General features: G+C 43.3%; 1 protein-coding gene across 1 annotated transcript in view; it reads right to left on the reverse strand.

The window, feature by feature from the left end:
* Positions 1–1,694: 1,694 nt before the first annotated feature.
* Positions 1,695–12,931, reverse strand: part of LOC114590726 (cytochrome P450 2C20-like) — a 37,159-nt gene continuing 25,922 nt past the window's right edge. Inside the window, exons 5-10 of the mRNA XM_077924306.1 lie at positions 12,375–12,535; positions 8,100–8,276; positions 7,079–7,220; positions 6,551–6,738; positions 5,128–5,269; positions 1,695–2,145 (exon numbers count right to left, since the gene is read on the reverse strand). Of these exons, the coding sequence (XP_077780432.1) occupies positions 1,958–2,145; positions 5,128–5,269; positions 6,551–6,738; positions 7,079–7,220; positions 8,100–8,276; positions 12,375–12,535 (998 nt within the window). The 3' untranslated portion in view covers positions 1,695–1,957. The remainder of the gene's footprint in view (positions 2,146–5,127; positions 5,270–6,550; positions 6,739–7,078; positions 7,221–8,099; positions 8,277–12,374; positions 12,536–12,931) is intronic.

Below are 12,931 nucleotides of genomic sequence, written 5' to 3' on the forward strand. Positions count from 1 at the left end.
GGGATGGATATGTTATGTTTTATTATCACATTTTTGTATTGCATTAGATTGTTATAAGGTGTACATTCTTTGTTTCTTCAGCTTGTATACTGCCTTGAGTATTGTAAGCTAGAAAGACGGTACAGTGGGGTAATCCATTCTAGGGTAATCTTTCTGCTTCCTGGAACACCACAAGAAATTACTGGGTAATCTGACCCATCACTCTGACAGTACCATGACCAGATGCAACATAAGGCAGCACCAGAATTCTTGTGCAGAAGAAGAATCCAGTTTGACACAAGTGAGAAAACCTTCACCTGCTGAATTTCCCTCTACTACCCTACTATGAAAAACAAAAAAGAGTTCTCGCCTTCAATTCAGGACATTTTAATCATAACCTCTACATTTGCTTCTGACAAAACACAAAATAGATACAAGTTCAGAAAGGTGGAATTTCTGGTTTTGGAAGTATCTACCACCTTTGTCATCTATCTTTTTCAGAGGCTGTTTAGGCTTCTCCAGGGTTATCTGGAGGATAAGATGAGGAATCTGATTGCATTTCTGCAATTGGCACATCATCTAGTTTTGCCCTTAGAGAGGTGGGATTCAGGCTTCTAAAGGATCTGTGACTTTTGCAATCTGACCAACACTTCCGACAAATGGAAAGAAAAACCTACAATTCTTCTGGACCAACACTGCCCCTTCACCTACTGCTCCTTCACCTTCAAAAGCATGGCGCTGTGCTCACTTTACTAGTTTTGGCAGCAAAATCGCCACCTATTTGACTTGCTTTGCAGAGGTGACTCAGCCTACTGATCCTTATCATCATGAGTTCTTTGCAGTTTAATATTATGTCACAGTGACATCTCTGCAAGGGGCTTTGAACTGGCAAGGCAAGCTTCCCCCTCACACAGTGAGCACAATTTGGACAGTGAGTGCTTGGGACTTAGGCTCTTTTTGTGGTATACATAGAATTAGTCAGGAAAATGTGGCCAGCAGCAATGCATTGCCACTTCCAGGGGCTTTTTTACTTAAAACATTTCAATGAACACAGCAAACACGGTGCTTTCTAGCTGCTTCAAGTGGCTGGAAATAGTTTTTAAGAAGAAAGGGGGAAATTGACAGAAAGTCCACAGACTGCCTTGTTAAAATGAAGGGGTGGGGGTGGGGTGAATAAAAATCATCATCCTCAGAAAGGTCTATAGACATGAAATCTGATTTGAATGCTTGTGTTCCAATCCGGGCATGATCATTAAAAAAAAGAGAAAATGAAAATGAAATCCACTTTCATCCCTATTAGTAGTTGGGCGATATATTAATATAGCATCCAAAACCAGTTTAAAATCTATATTGTGCTGTCGGTTTCATAATTTTTGACCTGGTAATATATTGTGAATCATGATGTGTGTGCGCACGTGTGCCATGCAAAATCACAATGGGGGGGGGGGACCATTAAGCCAGCCAATGCCTCTACATAGCTCCATCCTGATTTCAGACATTGTGATATATCGGTATATTGCAATATTTACCTGAGGATATTTTGCGATGTTGAAAGCCAGATATTGCCCAGCCCTACTTGTAGTTGAACTGAAATCAAGAAACCATGTATACTTGAGAGAACAAAAAAACCCCTCAATATAATCTGCAGAAGAGAGCAAATGTTTATAACAGTATATGAGGGGGGAATTAAAAAACACATACACACACTGCAATAGTTGATGATGTGGAACATTTTATTAAGTGCTAATGAGCCCATGAACAGTTGACTGGACATTAGGGATTGAAAGGTCAAAGGCTCTTCTCGTTTGCCATGCTAAGAAAACTTTTAATACCTGATATCTAGGGCTATTACCCTTATGTGAAACTGAGAGGTGTTGAATGAGTGAAGGAAGGCACCTCACAGTACTCCTGTTCTACCTACTACAAATATTCTGGGAGCCACTGACCACATTCTTTCTGCTTATCTTTTGTCACAAGATCACACTGAACGTCTGGTGGCTTTCATCAGAGGACAGACATTTTTAGCTCTGAACTCCGTAAACAAAGAGGCTAAATCCATATCTTTTGCAGCTCCAACCAGCTGGAAGGTGAAGTTCTGGAGCAGAGTACTGAAGAACAGGAAGAGCTCCATTCGCACCAAGGCTTCCCCAACGCATGCCCGCTTCCCTGGCAAAGAAAAAGAAGACACAGCTAACCAGTAACCCAAAAATCTACACAGTGCGCAGGAAACCTAGGACTCAGCTCCATTAGTCAAAAAAATTATGTTTTGAATGTGTTATAAACATGCAACACCAGATGGTGGTGGAGAGCAAAAATCCTTTTCTATGTAATTAAATAATATACAGTGGTGCCCTGCAAGACGAATGCCTCGCAAGACGAAAAACTCGCTAGACGAAAGGGTTTTCCGTTTTTTGAGCTGCTTCGCAAGACGAATTTCCCTATGGGCTTGCTTCGCAAGATGAAAACGCCTTGCAAGTTTGTTTCCTTTTTCTTAACACCGTTAATACAGTTCTGACTTGACTTCGAGGAGCAACTCATAGAACGCAGTGTACATAGTAGCCTTTTTTGAGGTTTTTAAAGACTTTGGTGATTTTTGAAGCTTTTCCAAAACTTCTTTTGCAGCCATTTGGTAAGTTAAGCTTTTAAAACTTTTTTTGGGGGTTTTGGATTTTGGGTTGGGGTGTTTGGAATTCAAGGACTTGGTGTTGGGGAGGGGTTTGCAAGAATCTGGAAGCTTGTGGTTTTTTTCCTGCATTTTTATGATTTTCTGTGACCATTGGGCCACTCTGCTGTTTTTTTAAAAAAAAATCTGGATTTGAATTTCTCTGTGGTGGGTGGCTGGGGAAACAGTTGGGGAGGGGTTTGCAACAGTTGGGGAGGGGCTGGGGGAACAGTTGGGGAGGGGTTTGCAACAGTTGGGGAGGGGCTGGGGGAGCTTTTCAGGCGATGCTTCGAGGTGACTGGTTGCACCACCATCACCCTGCGGGAATTCTGGAAAGACCACTTCGACATCGTCACCTGCTTGAAGATGATCACCAGGGCCTGGGACGGGATCAGCCAGAGAAATTTGAATTGCGCTTGGCGCAGCCTGTGGCCGGACTGTGTGGCACCAAGTGACTCTGATGCAACAGAGTCAACAGTGGTGCAGGACATTGTTGCCTTGGGGAGGACCATGGGCCTGGAGGTCACAGAGGAGGACATCAGTGAGCTGGTGGAGGAGCAAGACCACGAGCTGACCACCCAGGAGCTGGTCGAACTGCAGGCAGAGGCTGCGCAGGAGCAGGCCTCACTGGAAGAGGAGGAAGCAACTGAGGAACGGCTGTCCTCCAAAGAACTGAGGGACATTTGCCTGAAGTGGAAGGATGTGCAGGCCTTTGCACAGCGGCACCACCCTGACAAGCACGTGGCACATGACCTTGCGAACACTTTTGATACGAGGGTCATGTCGCCTTTCAGGGAGGTGCTGAAAAGGTGGATGAAGCAGCAGACCATGGACAGGTTCTTCAGCAAGAAGCAAAGAGTGGAAGAGGAACCTTCTTCGAGTTGTCCCCCAGAGTCTTAGAAAATGTACTGTACACTTTGTTGATTTTTAAATGTTTTTCTGTCATGTTTAGAAACTTAATTTATTGTTCCTTAAATTTTTGAAATGCTCTTTACAGTATGTGTGACTTTAAAGAGCACTTAATAAACTCTTGTTGTACCAAATTTGGCTTTGTTTGGACTTTTTTTGACCATAGGAACGCATTAATTGATTTTCAATGCATTCCTATGGGAAACCGTGATTCGCAAGACGAAAAATTCGCTAGATGAAAAAATTCGTGGAACGAATTAATTTCGTCTTGCGAGGCACCACTGTAACAATTTAATTTCTGACTTATTTATAGCTTTATATTTCCTGTGTGCAGTTCCACCCCTAGTGAATTCATGCAATGTTGGTTTGGGGACTGGAAATACTAATGCACCCCCAAAAATGTACTGCAGCTAGAGTATAATATATTGAGTCACATTATGGGAAAAGGTGAGGAATACTAAAGTCAAGACTAAAACTAAGAGTAAGACTAAGACTAATAATATTATGAATGGCCTGACATAGAGATGGGGAAACATGAGATTCAGTTCCCATTTAAAGTTCAGTCTATCAAATGCACCCTTTCTGAAACCATATGAGAACGGAAACACAACCAATCTTCAAAATTTTCACTTGTACAGATTTTCTGATGCAGTTCTCCAACCACAGAATGGGAGGAATTTAACTTCATGTTTTCCAAAGATTCCAGTTTATTTACCCTTTTCTAGCCCCACACTGCACGCACAGTGACTCCTGACCCAGATGTACTTTAATTTTTTTCAAACAATATCACATGTTTTTCTGCCATCCCCTACTCACAGAAAATACCAGGGAGGGAAATATAATTACAAGACTTGCATGTCCAACCAGGGAATGACTTTATAGGTCTCTCATTTTACTTCAAATCACAGTGCTTTGTGAGAAGAAGCCTATTAGAAGCTGGACGGAGGGTACTGCCTCCGTGTAAAAAGTGGTGCATGCCATCAGCTTACAACAGGGTCCCATGTAATCCTTCAGGGAAATTGCAAAACATGGGGTCTGTTGACAGTTCAAAACAATCCCAGCATCAATGGAAATGATGTTGTTTCACTTCCTTTCCAGAGATATTGTACAGAAGAATAAAAGGCTGGTCCTTTGTAAAGGTAAAGGCAAAGGACCCGACAGTTAAATCCAGTCACGGACAACTCTAGGGTTGTAGCGCTCATCTTACTTTACAGGCCGAGGGAGCTGGCATATGCCTGCATACAGTTTTCCTGGGTCATGTGGCCAGCATGACTAAGCCACTTCTGGCGAAACCAGAGCAGTGCACAGAAATGCCATTTACCTTCCCGCCACAGCGGTACCTATCTATCTACTTGCACTGGTGTGCTTTCGAACTGCTAGGTTGGCAGGAGCTGGGACCGAGCAATGGGAGCTCACCCAGCCGCGGGGATTCAAACCGCCGACTTCTGATTGGGAACCACAAGAGGCTCAGTGGTTTAGACCACAGCGCAGCCATATCTCTTTCCTTACACTGTCTCTTGAAAGAAAATGGAAATGGCATTGTATGCACAGAAGTTACCACAGGCTCATATAGTTACCTGCCGAAAAGGCTATAAAGGCATCTTTCTTCTTGAACTGGCCTTTCACATCCAAGAAATGTCCAGGATTGAACTGTTTGGGAGTCTCCCACTGGAGAGGGTCACGGTGCACAGTTGTGAACATTGGAGCAACAGCAGTGCCCTTCAGGGATAGAAAATGGCAGGTTTACATTTTTGGTCTCAATTCATGACTATCTAGGAAATAGCCATACTATGATAAAATGATAAAATGGGGATGCTAACTTAGAAGAATGGGATTCCACTAGGGATGAGCGGATTTATTCTGTTCCACTCCTGTATTAGTCCTCAAGTACACACTGTTACCATAAAGCACCAATGCTGCAGCAAGCAAAGGCTCTAGCAGCTCAGTCAGCTGCTTGTGGCTGGAAAGCCAGACAGGATGTTTGTGACTGTTGCCATGGGAACAAAGGGGCAGTCCATTCAGTACTGAGCACCGGATGTTAGCTCAGTGTGTGTGTCATATGACCCGTACTGGAAGTACATGGGTGGAGTTTCTTCTTACTGTTGTTGAGTGCAGACATGTTTCTCTGTACTGATATAAGAGACAGAAATAAAGGATGTAAATAGATTTCTGTCTGCTTTTTTCCCCTCCCTGGGGGACACCAAAGGGGAGAGAGGAAGAACGGTGTGTTCCTCTCACACATCTGAGAAGAAACGCTGAGACCTCGCCTGCATATCAGCAGAGTGGCGCAGCGGGGAGGTCGACAAGGAATATCTGCCGGTGCCTACGCTGTGGCATATGTTGGAATTCTGCCTGGGTCAGAGGAATGTGCCTTACATTCCATTCCAATCAATATGACCAGTAGAATTCCTTTTTAAAAAATTATGAAATTGGAGCATAAACAGCTGGCTGCATCTATCAGCTCCTTTGGGGGGCAGAGGGATCATTATAGTTCTGTTCTGTGACAGTTCCACCAGCATTCAGTCATAATTCTGCTCCATCCCATCAGACAATTTCTGTTTTAAAACCTCACCAAACACTAGCATTTATATTCTACATCTTTTTGTATGCACTTTCCCCTAAAATATACATTTATGTACCCATTCTCAATCTAAAATATATTTATGTGTGTTTCTTTGTGCATTTTCCCACTAAACCATTGATTTTAGTACACATTTTCCCCATAAAAGATGCATTTTGTATGCATAGCTCTGTGAAAGACTAATTCCGTTGGTTCATTTTAAAATGTGAATCGAACAAACAAAATTCTCCTCTATTACTAGTTCCTTCAGCTCATTTGCTTAGGCCAACAAAATCACTACTGATCTCCACTACTGATCTCCACTACTGTTCTCATCCCTGCCACCATGAGGGCAGTCCAGGACCATTTATACAATCAGTTCCTAGAACTGCTCCATTTCTTCTCCACAATTATCATGGCAAAATGCTGGGCCATCATACCTTAGGGAAGGTGAACCCCCTGAATTTTGTATCACAAGACATTGTACGGGGAATGGTCTCATTAATTGATGGTGGGTATCGTAGAATCTCATGGATAACTGCATTGGTGAAAGGCATCCTCACACGATCTTCCATGCTAGGGGCACGGGTGGCACTCATCACCTCATCAATTTCCTGTTGGACTTTTGCTGTAATGAAAAAGACTCAAGAGATGTATTTCCTGGATTCAGATTCTGCTTCTCATCTGACAGAGTGAAAAACTTGGGCACTCTCCGACATCATGAAAACTCATGCAAACACAAATTCTCCTCTTGAGTGATTTCCACTCATTCCTCTGTGCCTTACCATCTTGTCGATCTCCTGCTGGACTTCTCCTGTAACAAATATCATTTGGAAAATGTGCTTCCAGAATTCTGAGGCCCCATCTCTTCTGGCAATGTTCCTACCCCTGGGCATAAGTGCCATTTGAAGACACCAGGGAGCCCTCAAAACCCTTCCACTTTAAACTTCTCTGGGGTATCTGAATACCTTGAATATGTGGCAGCTTAGCCATCACCATGAGGCCAGAGATCAAGGCAAAGCTTGTGGTTCCTGTCCCAGCCACAAAAAGTCCAAACACTGTCATGACAAGGTTTTCGGTCCTGAAGGTGTCACTAGCAGACCTTTGTTCCTATGAGGCAGAGGGAAAGGGGGGGGGGAGAGAAAATTTCACTATAAAGAAAGATGGCAAAAAGGAGACAGCTTAGCCTGTTCGAATGAGCATCATGGGTGAAATCCTGCACTCACCCCAAGAGGTGTTTAATCCAATCACATGTATTTAAAATAGAATTACTTTTGAAATATAAAGAAAAGCACTTGCATATCATTGCATTACAAACGTTGTGTTGTTTGATTACTGGAATGTTAGAGCTAACCAAGATTATATACAGTGGTACCTCTGGTTAAGAACTTAATTCGTTCTGGAGGTCCGTTCTTAACCTGAAACTGTTCTTAACCTGAAGCACCACTTTAGCTAATGGGGCCTCCCACTGCTGCTGCGCTGCCACCGCGCGATTACTGCTCTCATCCTGAAGCAAAGTTCTTAACCCGAGGTACTATTTTTTAGTTTGTAACCTGAAGCATCTGTAACTTTAAGCGTCTGTAACCCAAGGTACGACTGTATATCTGAAAATATATGGGATCAGAAATTATAGGAGTGATGGCAGTAAAAAAAAGAGTAACTGGTTATGTATTTTGGTTTGGGCAAAGTAGCTGTCCATGGTACTCATATAGACTGTAAACTGAGTGAACCAATTTTATTTTTATCGTAAGCACTTGCATTGTTTTGTGCAACATTAAGCATAGACTTTAAAACTGGGCACAGGATACCTCAGCCTAATGAATAATGATAATAATTCACAATGCCTTGCAAGGAGTGGCCGAGAGAAGTTGCATGGGGAGGAGGCAAAGACAGAGGGGCACTCTGGTTGGCCTGGTATCCCTTCCCCACATGGACTAGGACATAACTGGGCACCCATGCCAGTGCAAACACATTTTTTGACCCACATACCTTCTCAGACTTGATAAGGAAACAATCAATATAGTCACGGATGTTCTGAGGATCCAGCGTCTGCATGTGTACTTTCACATTCTCACGGACGAAAGCACACAACTCATCACAATCAGAAAAAATCTTTTGGTGTCTTCCAGGAAAGTAGTCCAATATTTTAGGGACAGCAGAGTACAGCTGAAATGAAGATGACACATCCAGCCTTAAATATTGCGAATCCATCTTTTTATAGTATGCCACAAAGATTCTGGCTGAAAAGTGATAAAGCAGTTGTTGTTTTTAATTACTTATTTTGGAAATCCAGCAGGAACTGCTGAGCTTCTGGTTCATTTTACCTCATTCCTAAAGGCTAGGGATGATGGGGCTTCCCTTGAAGATGACTCAGAAATGTCAACTGGTCCAAAATCCAGATTACTGGTTCGGGTTCTGTTTAAGTTTCACATAACCTCTGTTTTAAAAAAGCTGCACACGTTGCCAATTTGTTTCTTGGCCCAATTCAATGTGTTAATATTAGTTTTTAAAGCCCTAAATCTCCTTCATGGATCACTGCCTTGCCGTGGCGAAGGGGCTTGAATAACTCAGAGAAGCTATGAGCTATGCCGTGCAGGGCCACCCAAGATGGACAGGTCATAGTGGAGAGTTTTGACCAAACGTGATCCACCTGGAGCAGGAACTGGCAAGCCACTCCAGTATCCCTGCCAAGAAAACTCCATGGACAAAGACAACAGGCATATAAATGTTATGACGCTGGAAGATGAGCCCCTCAGGTCGGAAGGTGTCCAACATGCTACTGGGGAAGAGCGGAGGAGAAGTACAAGTAGATCCAGAGCTGATGAAGCGGCTGGGCCAAAGCCGAAAGGACGCTCAGTTGCGGATATGCATGGAAGTGAAAGGAAAGTCCAATGCTGTAAAGAAAAATATTGCATAGGAACCTGGAATGTAAGAACCATGAACCTTGGTAAGTTGGATGTGGTCAAAAATGAGATGGCAAGAATAAATATTGACATCCTGGGCATCAGTGAACTAAAATGGACGGGAATGGGCGAATTCAGTTCGGATGACTATCATATCTACTGCTGTGGGCAAGAAACCCGTAAAAGAAATGGAGTGGCCCTCATAGTCAACAAAAGAGTGGCGAAAGCTGTACTGGGATGCAATCTCAAAAATGATAGAATGATCTCGATACGAATCCAAGGCAGACCTTTTAACATCACAGTAATCCAAGTTTATGCACCAACTACTGGTGCTGAAGAAACTGAAATTGACCAATTCTATGAAGACTTACAAGACCTTATAGAAGTGACACCAAAGAAGGATGTTCTGCTCATAATAGGGGATTGGAATGCTAAAGTAGGGAGTCAAGAGATAAAAGGAACAACTGGCAAGTTTGGCCTTGGAGTTCAAAACGAAGCAGGGCAAAGGCTAATAGAGTTCTGTCAAGAGAACAAGCTGGTCATCACAAACACTCTTTTCCAACAACACAAGAGACGACTCTACACATGGACATCACCAGATGGGCAGCATCGAAATCAGATTGATTATATTCTCTGCAGCCAAAGATGGAGAAGCTCTATACAGTCAGCAAAAACAAGACCTGGAGCTGACTGTGGCTCAGATCATCAGCTTCTTATAGCAAAATTCAAGCTTAAACTGAAGAAAGTAGGAAAAACCACTGGGCCGGTAAGATACAATCTAAGTCAAATCCCTTATGAATACACAGTGGAAGTGAGGAACAGGTTTAAGGATTTAGATTTGGTGGACAGAGTGCCTGAAGAACTATGGATGGAGGCTCGTAACATTATACAAGAGGCAGCAACTAAAACCATCCCAATGAAAAGGAAATGCAAGAAAGCAAAGTGGCTGTCCAACGAGGCCTTACAAATAGCGGGGGAGAGAAGGCAAGCAAAATGCGAGGGAGATAGTGAAAGATACAGGAAATTGAATGCAGATTTCCAAAAAATAGCAAGGAGAGACAAGAAGGCCTTCTTAAACGAGCAATGCAAAGAAATAGAGGAAAACAATAGAATGGGAAAAACCAGAGATCTGTTCAAGAAAATTGGAGATATGAAAGGAACATTTTGTACAAAGATTTCCATAATAAAAGACAAAAGTGGAAAGGACCTAACAGAAGCAGAAGACATCAAGAAGAGGTGGCAAGAATACACAGAGGAACTATACCAGAAAGAAATTGATGTCTCGTATACCCCAGGTAGTGTGGTTGCTGACCTTGAGCCAGACATCCTGGAAAGTGAAGTCAAATGGGCCTTAGAAAGCATCGCTAATAACAAGGCCAGTGGAAGTGATGATATTCCAGCTGAATTATTTAAAATTTTAAAAGATGATGCTGTTAAGGTGCTACACTCAATATGCCAGCAAATTTGGAAAACTCAGCAGTGGCCAGAGGATTGGAGAAGATCAGTCTACATCCCAATCCCAAAGAAGGGAAGTGCCAAAGAATGCTCCAACTACCGCACAATTGCACTCATTTCACACGCTAGCAAGGTTATGCTTAAAATTCTACAAGGCAGGCTTAAGCAGTATGTGGACCGAGAACTCCCAGAAGTGCAAGCTGGATTTAGAAGAGGCAGAGGAACCAGAGACCAAATTGCAAACATGCGCTGGATTATGGAGAAAGCTAGAGAGTTCCAGAAAGACATCTACTTCTGCTTCATTGACTATGCAAAAGCCTTTGACTGTGTCGACCACAGCAAACTATGGCAAGTTCTTAAAGAAATGGGAGTGCCTGATCACCTCATCTGTCTCCTGAGAAATCTCTATGTGGGACAAGAAGCTACAGTTAGAACTGGATATGGAACAACTGATTGGTTCAAAATTGGGAAAGGAGTACGACAAGGCTGTATATTGTCCCCCTGCTTATTTAACTTATATGCAGAATTCATCATGCGAAAGGCTGGGCTAGATGAATCCCAAGCCGGAATTAAGATCGCCGGAAGAAATATCAACAACCTCAGATATGCAGATGACACAACCTTGATGGCAGAAAGTGAGGAGGAATTAAAGAACCTTTTAATGAGGGTGAAAGAGGAGAGCGCAAAATATGGTCTGAAGCTCAACATCAAAAAAAGAAAGATCATGGCCACTGGTCCCATCACCTCCTGGCAAATAGAAGGGGAAGAAATGGAGGCAGTGAGAGATTTTACTTTCTTGGGCTCCATGATCACTGCAGATGGTGACAGCAGTCACGAAATTAAAAGACGCCTGCTCCTTGGGAGAAAGGCGATGGCAAATCTAGACAACATCTTAAAAAGTAGAGACATCACCTTACCAACAAAGGTCCATATAGTTAAAGCCATGGTTTTCCCAGTAGTGATGTATGGAAGTGAGAGCTGGACCATAAAGAAGGCTGATCGCCGAAGAATTGATGCTTTTGAATTATGGTGCTGGAGGAGACTCTTGAGAGTCCCATGGACTGCAAGAAGATCAAACGTATCCATTCTTAAGGAAATCAGACCTGAGTGCTCACTGGAAGGACAGATCATGAAGTTGAGGCTCCAATACTTTGGCCACCTCATGAGAAGAGAAGACTCCCTGGAAAAGACCCTGGTGTTGGGAAAGATGGAGGGCACTAGGAGAAGGGGACGACAGAGGATGAGATGGTTGGATAGTGTTCTCGAAGCTACAAACATGAGCCTGACCAAACTGCGGGAGGCAGTGGAAGACAGGAGTGCCTGGCGTGCTCTGGTCCATGGGGTCACAAAGAGTCGGACACAACTAAATGACTAAACAACAACAAAGCCCTAAATGACTCAGGCTCCAACTACCTGAAAAAAATTATTTTTTCCTTTCCTGCAGACTTCCTCAGGTGCTAAGAGTGGCAGAGGGCGTCCTATGCCTCTATAGATGTACAAATGTGCCCTTGCAATGTTTACAGTTATACTGCATCCAGAGGGAAATGGTGGCCAGGCGAATGGGGGGGGGGGGGAGCAATGGGAAAGTAAAAGTGGTGGGGTCAGGAAAGGAAAGGGAGATCTGCTGCTATTGGTGAACAGCCCAGGTAAGTCTTCCAACTTTTCTGCTGCCTGCCCTGCTCAAGGGTCCAGTTTCTCCCCTGAAATCATTGGAACTTTGTGGTTGTGTTAATTTCCATCTCAACCCTGTGGAAGACATTTTCAGAACATTATTTTCATCTGATAGTTAGGCAGGCACACAGTTCTGATCCCTTCGTGCCATCATTCATACTCCAACAAGCTAGGATTTGTTTTTCCTTTTCCTGATAGTGAGGAAAATGTTTGCAACTCAGAAGGAACAACCTACCAGTCCCAAGATAGTACGAAAAAGGCCAACTTCATTTTCTATAATGCGCTGGTGCTTTAGGAAGGTCTTGTCTGCGTAGTCAAAGCGAGTCCCAAAGATGACTGATGAGATCACATTGGAAACAGCGGATGTGATTCTAGTTGTCGGATCAAAGCCCTGTCCTGTAGGAGGAACCGAAGACAGTTAGCAAGGCCTGATGAAAGTGGAGCCCACCATCTTCAAACCCCAATACAAAATTAAGTCTAAAAACTGTTTAAACAGCTTGAGCCTGGTAGATTGCATTTCCATCAGTGCCAAGAACCAAATGTTTAAGAAATTAAAAGTAGTAGTAAAGTGCGCAGCTGTATCCCTGACACCGACCTGATGTGAGGCCTGAATCTGGGTCCACAAATTGGCTCCGACACAATATTCAGGGCAACCTGGGCAACACTCAAATTGTATCCAGTCCTAAATCAATTAGGGGGGGCGGTGTTAATTTTTATTTTAAAACTGCAATTAAACATAATTTTTGGGAGGTGAGAGGCAGAAAAAAGAGGCACTGGGTTTCCTTCTCTCCC

Source organism: Podarcis muralis, chromosome 2 (genome assembly GCF_964188315.1).
Source record: "Podarcis muralis chromosome 2, rPodMur119.hap1.1, whole genome shotgun sequence".
In the NCBI taxonomy this organism is placed as follows: domain Eukaryota; kingdom Metazoa; phylum Chordata; class Lepidosauria; order Squamata; family Lacertidae; genus Podarcis; species Podarcis muralis.